Genomic DNA, 16,488 nt, shown 5'->3' with positions numbered 1-16,488 from the left:
AAGGCCTGGGTCTCCCAAAATGGTCCATATGGACCTCCTGAGGTCAGCGGGACTGTGCAGGTGATTCATGAAGATCTAGAGGTGGAAATGGGGGCAACCACTTGATTTGAAAGGCAGTCCCACAGCACAACGGTATTCCAAGATCACGCCGTGTTATTAAAGATGATTGAGGATTATGAAAGTTTGCTGATGCATTACTATCATTAGACATCATACCATTTTCATTTCCTAAAAAGTGGGAACATGGGGAGGACATGGGAGAATGTAGGAGATGTTGAAATAAGAGAAGGTGCTTATGGCGGTTTACGTGCCCTTTTTCTTCTGTGTTCTTTTTCCTGAAACCCAAACAGGATTTCCTTTCTGCCCACTCTGAAAAAGGTGATGGAGAAGACAGAATTGCAGGGGACAGGGCACCTTTCGTTTCATTAGAAATAGCCATTAAAATGTGTGAAATGTGGAATATGCTTCACTGAATGAGCACACATAGTTCACATCAACGAACACAAAAAGGAAAGAACCCATTTAAAGGTATGGAGTGCGGAAAGAGCTTCAGTTTCAATGCAAAACTTAGAACACACCAGCGGACTCACACAGAGAGAAAATGTTTTAAGTTCAGGGAGTGTGGAAAGAACTTCAGTCAGAGTAGATACCTTAAATTGCACAAACAGACTCACACAGGGGAGAAACCATATACATGTATTGAGTGTGGAAAGAGCTTTAGTGATAGTTCAAACCTTAGATCACATCAACGGACTCACACAGGGGAGAAACCATTTAAATGTATTGAGTGTGGAAAGGATTTCAGTCAGAGTGGACATCTTAGAAATCATCAACGGACTCACAGAGGGGAGAAACCATTTAAATGCATGGAGTGTGGAAAGGACTTCAGTCAGAGTGGAACACTTAAAAAACATCAACGGACTCACACAGGGAAGAAACCATTTAAATGCATGGAGTGTGGAAAGAGTTTTAGTGATAGTGGAAGCCTTAGAATACATCAACGGACTCACACAGGGGAGAAACCATTTGAATGCATGGAGTGTGGAAAGAGTTTTAGTTATAGTGGCAGCCTTAGAATACATCAACGGACTCACACAGGGGAGAAACCATTTAAATGCATGGAGTGTGGAAAGAGCTTCAGTCAGAATGGAACACTTAAAAAACATCAACAGACTCACAGAGGGGAGAAACCATTTAAATGCATGGAGTGTGGAAAGAGCTTCAGTCAGAGTGGAGACCTTAGACAACATCAACGGATTCACACAGGGGAGAAACCATTTAAATGCATGGAATGTGCAAAGGACTTCAGTTCGAGTGCAAACCTTAGATCACATCAACGGACTCACACAGGGGAGAAACCATTTAAATGTATGGAGTGTGGAAAGAGTTTTAGTGATAGTGGAAGCCTGAGAACACATCAACGGACTCACACAGGGGAGAAACCATTTGAATGCATGGAGTGTGGAAAGAACTTCAGTCAGAGTGGACACCTTAGACAACATCAACGGACTCACACAGGGGAGAAACCATTTAAATGCATGGAGTGTGGAAAGAGCTTCAGTCAGAGTGGAGAGCTTAGATCACATCAACGGATTCACACAGGGGAGAAACCATTTCAATGTATGGAGTGTGGAAAGAGTTTTAGTGATCGTGGAAACCTTAGATCACATCAACGGACTCACACAGTGGAGAAACCATTTAAATGCATGGAGTGTGGAAAGGACTTCAGTCAGAGTGGAAGACTTAAAAAACATCAACAGACTCACACAGGGGAGAAACCATTTGAATGCATGGAGTGTGGAAAGGACTTCAGTCAGAGTGGAGACCTTAGAAATCATCAACGGACTCACAGAGGGGAGAAACCATTTAAATGCATGGAGTGTGGAAAGAGCTTCAGTCAGAGTGGAAACCTTAGACAACATCAACGGACTCACACAGGGGAGAAACCATTTAAATGCATGGAATGTGCAAAGGACTTCAGTTCGAGTGCAAACCTTAGATCACATCAACGGACTCACACAGGGGAGAAACCATTTAAATGTATGGAGTGTGGAAAGAACTTCAGTCAGAGTGGACACCTTAGACAACATCAACGGACTCACACAGGGGAGAAACCATTTAAATGCATGGAGTGTGGAAAGAGCTTCAGTCAGAGTGGAGAGCTTAGATCACATCAACGGATTCACACAGGGGAGAAACCATTTCAATGTATGGAGTGTGGAAAGAGTTTTAGTGATCGTGGAAACCTTAGATCACATCAACGGACTCACACAGGGGAGAAACCATTTAAATGCATGGAGTGTGGAAAGGACTTCAGTCAGAGTGGAGACCTTAGAAATCATCAACGGACTCACACAGAGGAGAAACCATTTCAATATATGGAGTACAGTAAACACTTCACTCAGAGTGGAAGCCTTAGACAATATCAACAGACTCACACAGAGATGAAACCATTTCAATGTATGGACTGAGGAAGGAGCTTCAGTCAGAGTGGAACCTTTGATTTATGTCAACAAACTCACACAAAAGACAAACCGTATAAATATCAGGAAAGTAGATGGAGGTTCACTCTTAGTGGAAGTTCAAAATCAACATACTCATGGTCAGGAAGAACTTTAAGAGTTGAAGCCCTTCAAACCATCAACAAACTCAGAGAGGAGAAGCAGAAGTCAGAGAGGAGACGTTCCCGTTACTCAGTCCCTGCTCCTGCCAACCTAGCAGTTTGAAAGCACATGAAGTGCAAATAGATAAATAGGTACCGCTCTGGCGGGAAGGTAAACGGTGTTTCTGTGCGCTGCTCTGGTAAGCCAGAAGCGGCTTCGTCATGCTGGCCACATGACCCGGAAGCTGTACGCCGGCTCCCTCGGCCAATAAAGCGAGATGAGCGCCACAACCCCAGAGTCGTCCGTGACTGGACCTAATAGTAAGGGGTCCCTTTACCTTTACCTTTATTTAAGGAACATCTAGGGACTCTCACATGGGAGAACCCATTTAGATGTATGGAGTGTGGGACGTCTTCCTCTCAGTCAACTCTGAGCAATGAACTCAGCAGGAAATCATATATTTATATGTCAAGTTCTGGTGTTTATATGTAAAACTGTATAATAATGAAATAATGAAGGCAGCATCTCACAATGGTGAGTATAATTTTAGATGAAAGTACCTTTGATTTTTGCTCCAAACTCTGTCACTCCCCCCCCCCACCGCATGATCTCCAAGCACGGCTTCTTCACCAGAACTGCATCGCTGCCTCCTGTGGGTCATGAAGAAAACTTGAAATACTGAAATTTAATGGGATATTTTCCCCCAAGCCTCATTTCAAGAGGGGGAAGGAGGGGCTGTAGGTACCAGGGAAATCTCCTGGTGGGGGCATCTTCACTCTTGAACCCCATGGGGCAACCCCAGAGCTCCTGCTTATTCTAGGGTTTGGGAAAGAGAATATTTTTCCATAGTCCCAGAAGTTTTTATTCACTCATTCTACTCAGGAGTTTTCCTACCAGAGGACCACAGTGCTGTGGCTGCTGTTGTTGTCATGGACTGGCAGGTGAGGGGGGGGGAGGCACCAGCTGGGGGACCACAAGGGAAGAAGGCTCAGAGCCCACGGACTGGTGGTGGGATGGCAATGAGCAGAAAGAGGGAGAAAAGGGAGCAGACCGGAAGGGGAGATGTTTCAAGCTGAGGAGGAAACAGGGTTTAGTGAGCGGGAAGAGTCTGGGGCAGAGAGCAGTTCAGGCTCAGAGGGAGGAGAGGAGGGGGCCAGGAGACCCAGAGGAGGCCGGATGCTGAAGCATCCAGGGAGACTCCCCCTCCTGCTGCGACCAGCACATGCCTTTGAGTCTGGCGGTTAGAACTCTTAGAATGTGGGGATCCCATTTTTCAACCAAAGCCAAAACAAAAACAAAAACCCACTAGCCTTTTCCCAGGTCTTTTCTGACCTGACAGTCATTCGTCTTCTTTACGAAGGACTCTACAAAGTCCTTCTCCCTCCCTTTATTTACCATGGGGTCCCAGCAACCTTTTCTGCCTCTTACACGCAATGAAAAAGAGTCCCTTTCCATTGGACGCCTGGCAGCCCAGTGCCAAATCCGGCTGCTCCAGAGAGAACGGAAAGGAACTGGAAACGCCCTTGCGCTCTGACGCGCACCAGTCGCTTCCTTCCAGATCTTGGTGCTGCCGGTGCAGCTGCATTTACGAGAAAAAGAGAAATCGGAAACCGAGCCCAAGTCCCTTGCTATCCAAACTGGCCATTGGACCAGCTTTGGGGCATCTTCCTTGGGAAAAAGGTAAAGTTTCAGATCTTAGGTTCCCCGACAGGGAATGAGAGCTTTGATTGGCGTTCTCCCCTTGCAGTTAATTTCCTCTCTAATTGCAGAACCCCAAGTCTCCCATTCTCCCCTCCCCCTCCTAGCTACCTCTTGCCAGGAAGGCTGGGAGTGAAGACCGTAAGCAAAAGAGACAGCAAAGGATGAGAATCTGGGTTGCTGGGTGTTTCAGAGATTCCTGCCCACAATCTTCTCCATTCCTAGACTCACGTCCGCATGCGCTGCTCCTGGCCATCCCAGTGTCTTTTACTAGATTAATTTAGGGCCGGCCTGGGGCTGAAAATAATCTACCAAAAAACTAAATTACTGACAAAAAGCCTCACAATGGAAGAGGAAAAAAAAGAACTTCAAGAAAAAACAGGCCTGGAAATTAAAAATAAGGTTAACTACCTAGGGATCTAGATTTCAAATAAAAGTATAAATGTATATGAGGATAATTATAGTAAAATATGGAAAGAAATTTTAAAAAATATGGAAACCTGGACCAAACTCCATCTCTCACTCTGGGGAAGAGTCTCGGTTGTGAAAATGAATATCCTCCCCAAAATGATTTTCTTATTCCAAACAAGGCCCATTTTAGGAGAAATGAATTGTTTTAAGGAGTGGAAAAGGGAAATATCTAGATTTATATGGAGTGGAAAGAAACAGAGAATTAAACACCAGTTATTAAGAGATAAAAAGGAGAGAGGAGTTTTGCATTGCCAGATTTGGATTTCTACCATGCGGCGGCAGGATTGGTTTGGATAAAAGACTGGATTACACTAAAAGATATGGACCTAATAGACTTGGAAGGCCACGAGAATCGGTCTGGATGGCACGCTTCTTTAATATACGGAAAAGTGAAGGTCCACAGGGGATTTTTGAGCCAAGTGATAAGAAAATCGTGATATAAAATCTGGAATAAATATAAAGGACTACTTGAGCCAAAAATACCCTTGTGGACATCACCAAGAGAAGCCATCTACTCATGTTAGAATATTTACAACTAGCAAAACTGACGGGAAGAGTTAGAGGAGTACTGAACCAGAAAATACTTGGAGAAGGGAGAATATTTGAGGATTATATAAGATCATATTGTACCAACCACACCATATTAGCAGAACTTGAGTGATACTTGTAAACACAATAAATGCTGTTTGTGGAGTAGACCGGAACAATATCAAAGAATATAAAACTGTGGGGGAAAACAACGGCAGTATAAACAGTACAATGAGAATGATTGGAAGACTCATTTTGTCAGAAGTCATTTTTATTTAATTAGGAAGTTTTTTTATGCACATCTGCTTTTTCTTCTTTCCTTTTTCTGTATTTTCTTCTTTCCCTTTTTCTTAATTGTTTTTTCTTAATTGTCCTTTTTGCAGTATGAGATTGTAAATTCTTTGTATATGTGTGTAGTTTAAATCAAAAAAGATTATTTTAAAAAATAAATAAATTTGAGGCCGGCCTGATGAAGCGTTGCTTCCTCTGGTTAGCCCCGCTGGAACGCCACTTCTTTCCAGACCCTGGGGTCACTAGAGGACTGGTGGCTCCTCCTGGCAAATGGCCTGGTGTGCGCTGGATCACCGGTCCTTCCTTGCCCCCAGAATCCGTCCAACCGTAGGTCCTATCTGGGGTGCCATCTGTTGTAAACAAAAGCTGCCCTTCTTCCCTTATGGGGGACAGAAGAGCCCTCATAGAGTCCCTTGTAGGTTCTCCATCGGTAGGAGAAAACAACAGAGGCAACCAGAGAATATTGAGAAGCAAAGCAGCTAGTAAGTCTGATCTTGATTGATCTGCTGCAACAGGGTGCTCCCCTCACACGCAGGAAAGGAGGAGGACCCAGAACCAAGGTGTGCCTGCCTTTATACAGACATTTTAAATTGCCTTCCCTGGAGCTCCAGACCACCCCTAGAAACATCATACACACATCACAGAAGGGGTGTAACCCCAGACCACCCCCCACAAACATCATATCTGCATCACAGAAAGGGTGGTCTACAACAGAAATTTGAATGTTGTTGTTTTTCCTATCTGCCAAGTTATCTGATAATGCCTTATCTGATTCCCTTTCCTGGTAGTCTGGCCATTCCTTTGAGATGGTGATTTCCCAATTCCTGAGACAATGGGAAGGTTCCCTCACCCCCTCCCTCCTTGCAGAGTAAACATTTGGTCAGTTGGGGAGTCTAAATGGTTTCAGGACGGTCTTTCTGAGCTGCTCCAGACATGTGGTCGACATATCTATTTATGTGCTTGCTTGGTACATTTATGAACATTTATTATATATATAAGACCTTAAATTTTTTATTACATGATTCATCCAGTCCAGCCTTTCACATGATGAATTCTGCATTTACTTTAAATAAGCAGGGAGACAATATACCGTCCTCCTTTCCCAATTTTGTTGTTCCATATCCAGTTCAAAGTGTAGCTTCTTGTCCAACATAGAGATTTCTCAGGAGACAGATGAGGTGATCAGGCACTCCCATTTCTTTAAGAACTCACCATAGGTTGCTGTGGTCGACACAGTCAAAGGCTTTTGCATAGTCAATGAAGCAGAAGTAGATGTCTTTCTGGAACTCTCTAGCTTTCCCCATAATCCAGCGCATGTTTGCAATTTGGTCTCTGCTTCCTCTGTCCCTTCGAAATCCAGCTTGCACTTCTGGAAGTTCTCGGTCCACATACTGCTTAAGCCTGCCTTGTGGCATTTTAAGCATAACCTTGCTAGCGTGTGAAATGAGCGCAATTGTGTGGTAGGTGGTGTGGGATGTGAAACACAAGAGCAGTCAATCACAACATTCCTAGATTGTACATGTTTAGACATGGGGAGGGATGTTTGTCCAGCCAGCAGGTAAACTTCCTGTTTCCCTCTGGGCTGGGACAGACTTCCTCTGCATGTGACTAGAGGTGGGTGTGGCCTCACCTGTGCAGGTAATGATAAAAGTACAGGGCAGGGGCAGCCATCTCTCTCTTGCCTCTCTTCCTTCGAAGAAGCAACATCTACTAAGCTAAAGATGCCCTCTTGGCTCCCAGCCAAGAGAGGAGACAGGGACTGTCTTATTAAAGATAGACTCCAAATGTATATTACTTCATTAAGCCTAAGTCTGCCTTCTGGGATCTGATTGTGAACAGAATGTGAGTAAACTCTTTTTATACTTTTGTAAAAGACTGTGTCGTCTCTTCTATTTTATGAGGGAATAAGGGGAAATTACCAGAATAGTTATTATAGAGGCTTCAGCGAGCCTGAGCAAACGCTGCCGTTGCAAACTTAAAATAAAGGGGAATGTTGTACTCTGCTGATATTGGAAACTTGTTAACACAAGTTGGATAAGGATATAACCAGATAATATATACTCTCCTGCATCCCTGAACATTCCCACAGGTGGAGCATTCTTTGGCACTGCCCTTCTTTGGGATGGGGATTCATGTGTTGCAGGAACCCCCCGCCCAATCATTCAGTTTGTACAAACAACACACACACACACACACACACACACACTCACACAGGACATACATGACACTTCTGTTATAAATTCATACAAAATCAGCCGTACATTGGATCTGCACCGTTCAACTTTTATTTTACACCATGAGTGAAGGACTATCAAAGGGGGGAGACTTGACACAAGGCAGCCAACACGTCCGCAGTGAGTCCTACCCAGTTGGCATGCCAGCCTTGATGGTCCTGGACAGAAGATCATTCCACTCACAAAGGACCTGCAAATGGAAGTGGATTCAGTACGGACTGAAACACAGGACAGTGACCAGCCCTTCCCTCTGGGGACAGGAAACAGTGAACTCCCCTTTGTCCTCAGGAATGTAATCATGGGGAGGGGAAAGGAGGAACCGGACAGGTGAGAAGACCCTCAGGTTACCACCACAACTCCTCCTCCTTCAGAGAAGTCACATGTCTCTGAGGTCTCTCAGCCCCACTCACCTCACAGAGTGTTTTTTGTGGGGGAGGAAGGGAAAGGAGAATGTCAGCCGCTTTGAGACTCCTGAAGGGGAGTGATAAAGCGGGATATCAAATCCAAACTCTTCTTCTTCTTTTTCTCCCTGAACTCTTCTTCTTCTTCTTCTCCCTGTGATGTGTCAATGATGTAGTCATGATGTAGTCTTGTGGGTGTAGCATGGGGGATTAGCAGCTAATAAAAGTTGGGGTCTTCTTTTGTTGGGGGCTTCCATCTTGTTCCACCTGGTGGCAGGTGGGAGTCCTGGGGAGACAGTCTTCAGTCCAGACCTACTGGCTGCTCTTTTGCTCTCCTCTTCCTGGCTGGTCTCCTTGTTTTTTCTCCAAGGGAGCCCTCAGATTTTGGAATCCGCTTGGCTGTGTCCACGGTCCTTGTCCTGGCCTTAGAGGCTGGGGTGGGGAGCTGGGATTTGGGGGAGTCGTTTAGCTGCCCCCCTCCATTCCTGCTTTGAACAGCACCAAGACCTAAAACACGGAGGGATCTAAGCTCGAGGGGTGGGGAGGGGTGGATGTTGCACTTGTGGGGGGGGGACCCCACGTTGCAGCTGGATCTCCGGGATCAGCCCCTCCCCCACTCCCCTGATCCAGAAGGAAGAGGGGAGGGGGAAACCTTCTCGCCCCCTCAATCCTTTCCCTCCCTCCCCTCCCCTCCTCCTCTCACCCCGCCCCCACAACCCCAGATCCCGCCCCCATAAGTCCCACCCCTCCTTCCTCCTCCTCCAATCCGGCTTCTCCTGAAGGAATGGGGGTGTGAGCCCCCTCCCAACCTCCCTTCTTCTCCCGGAAGTGGAGCTTCCGCTTCGGATTTCTTCTCTGCCCCGTAGCTCTAGGGCCGCGCGCTTTCGGAAAGGGGAGGAGGGGCGGCAGGTAATTCCCCCCCCCCGTGGATGTTGCAGGAAAGGAAGGGAGGATCGGGAGCGAGGACAAAGAGGTAAAGGGGTCACGGGGGGGGGGAGGCTGGAGAAAAGGACCCAGAGACCCCGCCAGCTCCCCCAAGCGCCTTCCGTGGGGCCTGGATCCCTGCGTGCGTCTGCCAAGGGGGCTTTCCTCGCAAGGGCGGACGTGGGGCGCCCACCCACGAGGACTCCCTGGCCCCGATCCCCCGCGCAGGCATCCCTGGGGCGCGGAGAGAAGCGGGCCAGGAAAGGGTTAAAGGGTGCGGGAGGCGCCGGGATAGAGACCCCCCCTGTCCCTCCGGGCTCGTCTTGGGGGGGCATTAGGGACGGAGAGATGGGTCGCGCAGGGCGAGGGGTGAGCCGGGCCAAGGGGGCGTCTGCGTGCAGGGGAGACTCCGGGAGAGAGGGAGGGGGTCATGGAAGTGGGGGGAGAAGGGGGGGGGCGCCCTCGGGTCAGGGAAGCGCAGCAATGGGGGGGGGGAGGAAGACCAGTCTTTGGGGAGACATCTCCATCATGACGCCCACGATGAATCTCCGGAGGGGCCGCCTTGGCTTCTCCCTCCTGCCCAGGAATCCATCCCCCTTCAAGGTGACCAGAGAGGGATCGCTGGAAAGTGGGGGGTCCAGTCCCCCCTCCCCTCCCCTTCCTGCAAGCTCCATCCTCCTTCCACCCAATAATCCCCTGCCCTGTCCAGACACAGCCATTCTGCCCAGTCCAACCATTGCTCCCCCTGGAGAGGAGAGGAAATCCCGAGAGGAAGAGGGGAGGGAGGAGGCCTTCTCAGAAGCGGCTCTTGGTTTCCGCAATCCCACCCAGGAAGCAGCCAGAAACCTTTTCCTCTCTCTCAGGCTTCCATCTTTATTGTCTTTTCCACTGAGGATGAGGATAATGTACACCTGTCATCAGAAACGGGTGCAGAGTCCATGGAATGGCTCTCAGGGCTGATATAGAAGTTGCACCTCAAAAGCATTTCTGTTCCTTTTATTCTTTGTAGGCAGAGTCAGAGTGACTGACAAGCTGAGATACAACCCACCATCATCTTGTGACAGTCATTGCATGAATGTTCCGGGTCAAAGGACCCATTTTCATGATAGACAGTGCCTGTGGCTGGAGGCTCTACACACCGGGTGTGCCTGTGAAGGCCAAAGACTGCCAGTATTAGCACAGGTAAAGTGTGTGCCCCCCCCCCCAAATTTACAGACTGTATGTGAATGAGAAGTCGTGGGTGGGATTATATTTTACAGCAACCCTGTGATTTTCTCCACCTATAACATTTCATGAGCTGATATTGCAGTATAAATTCCAAAATAACTACAAAAAAACCCCCACAAGATAATAATAATAATTTTAGTACTTATACCCCGCCCATCTGGTTGGGTTTCCCCAGCCATTCTGTGCAGCTTCCAGTACATATAAAAGACTGGAAAACATCAAACATAAAAAACCTCCTGACACAAGGTTGCCTTCAGATGTCTTTTAAAGATAAGATAGCTGCTTATTTCCTTGACCTCTGAAGGGAGGGCGTTCCACAGGGCGGGCGCCACCACCGAGAAGGCCCTCTGCCTGGTTCCCTGTAACCTCATTTCTCGCAATGAGGGAACGGCCAGAAGGCCCTCGGCGCTGGACCTCAGTGTCTTCATGATGCAGAGGATGGGGAATGTCCAAAGGAACGATGAACCAGAGAAAGAGAGGGCCTGCTCATGGACAGAGAGCAGCTGCCTTTCCTGTGAGGAAACAATTTATTTGAAAAGTCTATATTCCAAGATCATGCTGTGCTGTTAACGATGATTGAGGATTATGAAAGTTTTCTGCTGCATTACTATCATTTGATGGCATTGCTTTTTCAGTTGCTGTGCGCAAGAGGGGTGGGGTGGGTGTTTAGTCGGGTGCGGGAATTTGTTTAATTTAATTTAATTGTGGTGTGTTTGTAACGTACTCTTTTTTTGTTTTTTTGTTTTGTTAGTTTGTTTTTTGTATAGGTTTTAATTTGATTTTAAGGGGAGGGGTCAGGGCTGCCTGGGAGTGGGTCCCATCAAACAAAATGGCTGGGGCAAGTTCCACGGGTGTGTGTGTGTGTACTGGGGCAACCGATCTCAGTGATCACGGATAGGAGGAGGAGTTACGCTAAGACCAGACCACGTCATTACCGAAGAAGCGGGCTTAGTCATTGTTTGAGGACTATCCCTGCCTCCAGGTCTGGTCTTGACCGGACGGATACTGGAAGGGGCTACCCACATGACCTGAAGGTGCTGCTGTGCAATGCCAGGTCAATGATCCATAAAACCATTGTGATCCATGACTTGATAGTGGATGGAGGACTTGACCTGGCATGTGTAACAGAGGCTTGGTTGGATGAAGCAGATGGGCCTGTCCTTGCCGCTGCTTGTCCACTAGGTTTCTCTTACACACAGCAACCCAGGCCTTGTGGGCGGGGAGGGGGGTTTGCAGTGATTTTTAGGAAGTCATTAGTTTGCACCAGGCGTCTTATTGGGAAGACCCAGTTCTCTGAGTGCATGTTCCGGAAGTTGGGCAATAGGGGCAGTACAGGATTCCTTCTGGTGTACCGACCTCCCCGCTGCATCAAGGATTCCCTACGCGAGCTGCTCCAGGTCGTGGCGGATGTTCTCCTGGAGACACCTAGTTTGAGTGTCCTAGGGCATTTTAACATCCACACCGACATGACCTTACAAGGGGCTGCTCGGGACTTTGTGGAATGCATGGCCTCCATGGGGCTGTCCCTGAATAAGTCTGGCCCAACTCATAACCGCGGACATGCCTTGGACCTGGTGTTTACCTCTATGGATGTTGGTGATCTGACACGAAGTAAAAGTGAAACTAAAGAAGTGCCGTGGTCAGATCACTTCCTGGTGCAACTGGACTTCTCTGTGACCCTTCCCCTTCTGGACTGTCTTGAGGGGCTGGGAGCTGGGGGCACTGTTATACAGTGGTTCCGCTCCTTCCTCCTGGCTGTGTTCAGAAAGTGGTGGTGGGAGATGAGTGTTCAGACCCCTAGGCTCTCACTTGTGGGGTGCTTCAGGGTTCTGTCCTCTCCCCATACTTTTCAACATCTACATGAAGTCGCTGGGAGATATCATCAGGGGGTTTGGACTGGGCGATCATCTGTATGCGGATGTTTCCCAGCTCTACCTCCCTTTTAAATCTGAAGGCAGTGAAGGTCCTGTGTGAGTGTTTGGAGGTGGTTGGAGGATGGATAGCGGCTAACAGATTGAGGTTGAATCCTGACAAGACAGAAGTACTGCTTTTGGGGGACAGGAGGTGGGCAGGTGTGGAGGATTTCCTGGTCCTGAATGGGGTAACTGTGCCCCTAAAGGACCAGGTGCGCAGCCTGGGAGTCATTTTGGACTCACAGCTGTCCATGGAGGCGCAAGTCAATTTTGTGTCCAGGGCAGCTGTCTACCAGCTCTATCTGGTACACAGGCTGAGACCCTATCTGCCTGCGTACTGCCTTGCCAGAGTGGTGCATGCTCTGGTTATCTCCCGCTTGGACTACTACAATGTGCTCTCTGTGGGGCTACCTTTGAAGGTGACCCGGAAACTACAACTAATCCAGAATGCAGCAGCTAGACTGGGGACTGGGAGCGGCTGCTGAGACCATAGAAGACATCTGAAGGCAGCCCTGTTTAGGGAAGCTTTTAAGGTTTGATGTATTACAGTATTATTTTTCTGGAAGCCTCCCAGAGTGGCTGGAGAAACCCAGCCAGATGGGCAGGGTATAAATAATAATTATTTAAATTATTATTATTATTATTATTATTATTTCCTAGAAATTGGGAACATGGGTAGGAAGCGGGGGAATGTAGGAGATGTTGAAATAAGAGAAGGGGCTAATGGTGTTTGATTTGTTCTTTTCCCTTTGTCCTCTTCCTTGGAATCCAAAAAGGACTTCCTCTCTGCCCACGCTGAAGAATGTCAGAATTCCAGGGGACAGGGAACATTTCATTTCATTAGGAATAGACATTGAAATGTGCGAAATGTGGAATATGCTTCACTGAATGAGCACACATAGCTCACATCAACAAACTCACAGGAGAGAAACCTTTTAAAGATTTGAAGTGTGGAAAGAGTTTCACTGACAGTGAAAAACCTAGAACACATCGACGGACTCCCATGGGTAAGAAAGGATTCAAATGCAGGGAGTGTAGGAAGAGCTTCAGTTAGAGTGGAAACCTTAAATTACACCAAAGGACTCACACAGGGGAGAAACCATATGAATGTATGGAGTGTGGAAAGAGCTTCCGTCGAAGTGATACACTTAGAATACATCAACAAACTCACACAGGGGAGAAACCATGTGAATGTGTGGAGTGTGGAAAGAGCTTCAGTTCCAATGCAACCCTTAGATCACATCAACGGACTCACACAGGGGAGAAACCATATGAATGTATGGAGTGTGGAAAGAGCTTCAGTTACAATGCAGACCTTAGAACACATAAACGGACTCACACAGGGGAGAAACCATATGAATGTATGGAGTGTGGAAAGACCTTCAGTCAGATTGGAACCCTTAGAACACATCAACGTACACATACAGGGGAGAAACCGTTTAAATGCATGGCTTGTGGAAAGAGCTTTAGTCAGAGTGGAGGCCTTAGAATACATCAACGGACACATACAGGGGAGAAACCATTTAAATGCATAGCTTGTGGAAAGAGCTTTAGTGATAGTGGAAGCCTTAGAAAACATCAACATATTCACACAGAAGAGAAACCATTTAAATGTATGGAGTGTGGAAAGAGCTTCAGTTTCAGTTCAAACCTTAGAAAACATCAACCGACTCACACAGGGGAGAAACCATTTAAATGCATGGAGTGTGGAAAGAGCTTTAGTCAAAATGCGCACCTAACTTTACACCATCAAACTCACACAGGTGAGAAACCATTTAGATGTATGGAGTGTGGAAAGAGCTTCATTCAGATTGGAAACCTTAGAATACATCAACGGACTCATACAGGGGAGAAACCATATACATGTATGGAGTGTGGAAAAAGCTTCAGTTTCAATGCAGCCCTTAGAACACATCAAAGGACTCACACAGGGGAGAAACCACATAAATGTATGGAGTGTGGAAAGAGCTTCAGTCAGAGGGGACACCTCAATATACATCAACGGACTCACACAGGAGAGAAACCATTTAAATGTATGGAGTGTGGAAAGAGCTTTAGTTCCGATGCAGGCCTTAGATCACATCAACGGACTCACACAGGGGAGAAACCACATAAATGTATGGAGTGTGGAAAGAGCTTCAGTCAGAGTGGACACCTCAATATACATCAACGGACTCATACAGGGCAGAAACCATATAAATGTATGGAGTGCGGAAAGAGCTTCATTCGGATTGGACACCTTAGACAACATCAACGGACTCACACTGGAGAGAAACCATTTAAATGTATGGAGTGTGGAAAGAGCTTCAGTTATAGTGGAAACCTGAGAGTACATCAACAGACTCACATTGGTAAGAAACCATATAAATGCCTGGAGTGCGGAAAAAGCTTCAGTCAGAATACAAATCTTAGAAAACATCAGCAGACACACAGGGGAGAAACCATTTAAAGGTATGGACTGTAGAAGGAGCTTCAGTCAGAGTGGAACCCTTGATTTATGTCAACAAACTCACACAAAAGACAAACCATATAAATGTCAGGAAAGTAGACAGAGGTTCAGTCCTAGTGCAATCCTACATCTAAAGACTCATGGACAGGAAGAACTTTAACAGTTGACACCCTACAAACCTATCAACCCTCGAAAGAGGAGAATTTGTTTAAAGGGAAAGATTGCAGAAAGTGCTTTAGTTACAATGGAGTGTTTAAGGAACATCTAAGAGCCAGTGTGGTGTAGTGGTTAAGAGTGGTAGACTCATAATCTGGGGAACTGTGTTTGTGTCTCCGCTCCTCCACATGCAGCTGCTGGGTGACCTTGGGCCAGTCACACTTCTTTGAATTCTCTCAGCACCACTCACCTCACAGAGGAAGGGAAAGGAGAATGTTAGCCGCTTTGAGACTCCTTCTGGTACTGATAAAGCGGGATATCAAATCCAAACTCCTCTTCTTCTCAGAGGGGAGAACCCATTTAGATGTATGGAGTGTGGGACATCTTCCTCTCAGAGTCCCCTCTTTTCTTCACAGAAATGAAATCAGGAGGAAATCAGTCTTTAATACATTTTGTGTATGTGACGTTCTGGTATTTATGTGTAAAACTGCATAGTAATGAAATATTGAAGGCAATGTCAAACAATGTGATTATAATCTAAGATGTAAAGTACCTTTTGATAGTGAGGGGGAGTTGGTGAATCTGGATTTCTGGTGGGGAGTGAGGATTAGGGCTGGGCGATATATTGATCTCATCCTATACCGGTTTCTAGACCATATCGCGGTAACCTTTCAAAAACAATGGATATGGCAACACCCCACAGATCACAGTGTGTGTTTCTGGGATGCCCATTTGCCTGGAAGCAGGCAGCAGAAAGCTTTGCTTTGTGAAGTCCCTGAATATGCTGAGTTGCTGACTAACCTAGACGACAGGAAGCGAAAGACACACCTCCATTGCCCTGTCTCCTTCCAGCCTCTTTCCTCCCTTGCTCCCTTCTGCCGGTGTGTGTGCCTGACTTGGGATATCCTGTGTGCTGTATTTTTTTACTGCTGAAACTGAATCTGCTTTCAGGAGCTACGTTTTGTGCCTCACTGGGCACCCAGTGAGAACTGTATGCTTTGAAAGCTCAGTAAACTATTACTGAAGAAGTCCTGCTGCCTCTGTGTGTGTTTTTGACCTCAGTGTGGGACTTGCTCTACACGTGGCCCCTACCCTGCTGCTACTTGGCTCATGCCCTGCAGTTGCTCTACTCAAACATTCAAGATGGTTTTTGCACCAAACTCTGTCACACACACCCCACCTCATGATCTCCAAACACGGCTTCTTCACCAGAACTTCATCCCTGCCTCCTAAGCATTTTGAAGAAAACTGATAATACTGTAAGTTAATGGGTGTGGCGTTCGCAAAGTAAAAGAAGGATTGGACCCTGATTAAAAGCAAGACACGAGGCTTTGACCAGCAAGGCTCTCGGAGAAAGTGCATCCACCACACCCCTCGCCAGGCCATTTTATTAGCAAAAGAATCTTTTACACAGTGCTCGTAAGAACCAATCATATTTCCTCTGAGCATTTCATCAAACCCCACGTGGGGAAAAAGTTACACTACAACACTAATTAGCATGCATATATTTTGGGGTAAATATGTTGAGAACTACAAAGAAGAGCATCTGGCAACCCCGAGGTAATAAACAAGCAGTACATATGATAAGAAGGA

At 46.8% G+C, this 16,488-nt stretch overlaps 2 protein-coding genes across 2 annotated transcripts in view; both read left to right on the top strand.

The window, feature by feature from the left end:
• Positions 1-2,471, top strand: part of LOC310658838 (uncharacterized protein) — a gene marked incomplete at its 3' end in the record, with an annotated part of 42,907 nt that extends 40,436 nt beyond the window's left edge. The window contains exon 5 of the mRNA XM_083401209.1: positions 351-2,471. Within this exon, the coding sequence (XP_083257335.1) occupies positions 474-2,471 (1,998 nt within the window). The 5' untranslated portion in view covers positions 351-473. The remainder of the gene's footprint in view (positions 1-350) is intronic.
• An 11,686-nt stretch (positions 2,472-14,157) lies between these two features.
• Positions 14,158-15,923, top strand: LOC310658837 (uncharacterized protein; the record flags this gene model as incomplete). Its single annotated transcript, XM_083401208.1, has 2 exons — positions 14,158-15,015; positions 15,242-15,923. One exon carries the CDS (start codon positions 14,158-14,160, stop codon positions 14,737-14,739), a length of 582 nt encoding a protein of 193 aa, XP_083257334.1. The 3' UTR covers positions 14,740-15,015; positions 15,242-15,923.
• Positions 15,924-16,488: the final 565 nt, after the last annotated feature.

This window comes from Podarcis tiliguerta, assembly GCF_965153285.1.
Source record: "Podarcis tiliguerta genome assembly, chromosome: 10".
Taxonomy (NCBI): domain Eukaryota; kingdom Metazoa; phylum Chordata; class Lepidosauria; order Squamata; family Lacertidae; genus Podarcis; species Podarcis tiliguerta.
Note: the sequence above shows the minus strand (reverse complement) of the source record. Positions and strands in the feature narration are given on the sequence as shown.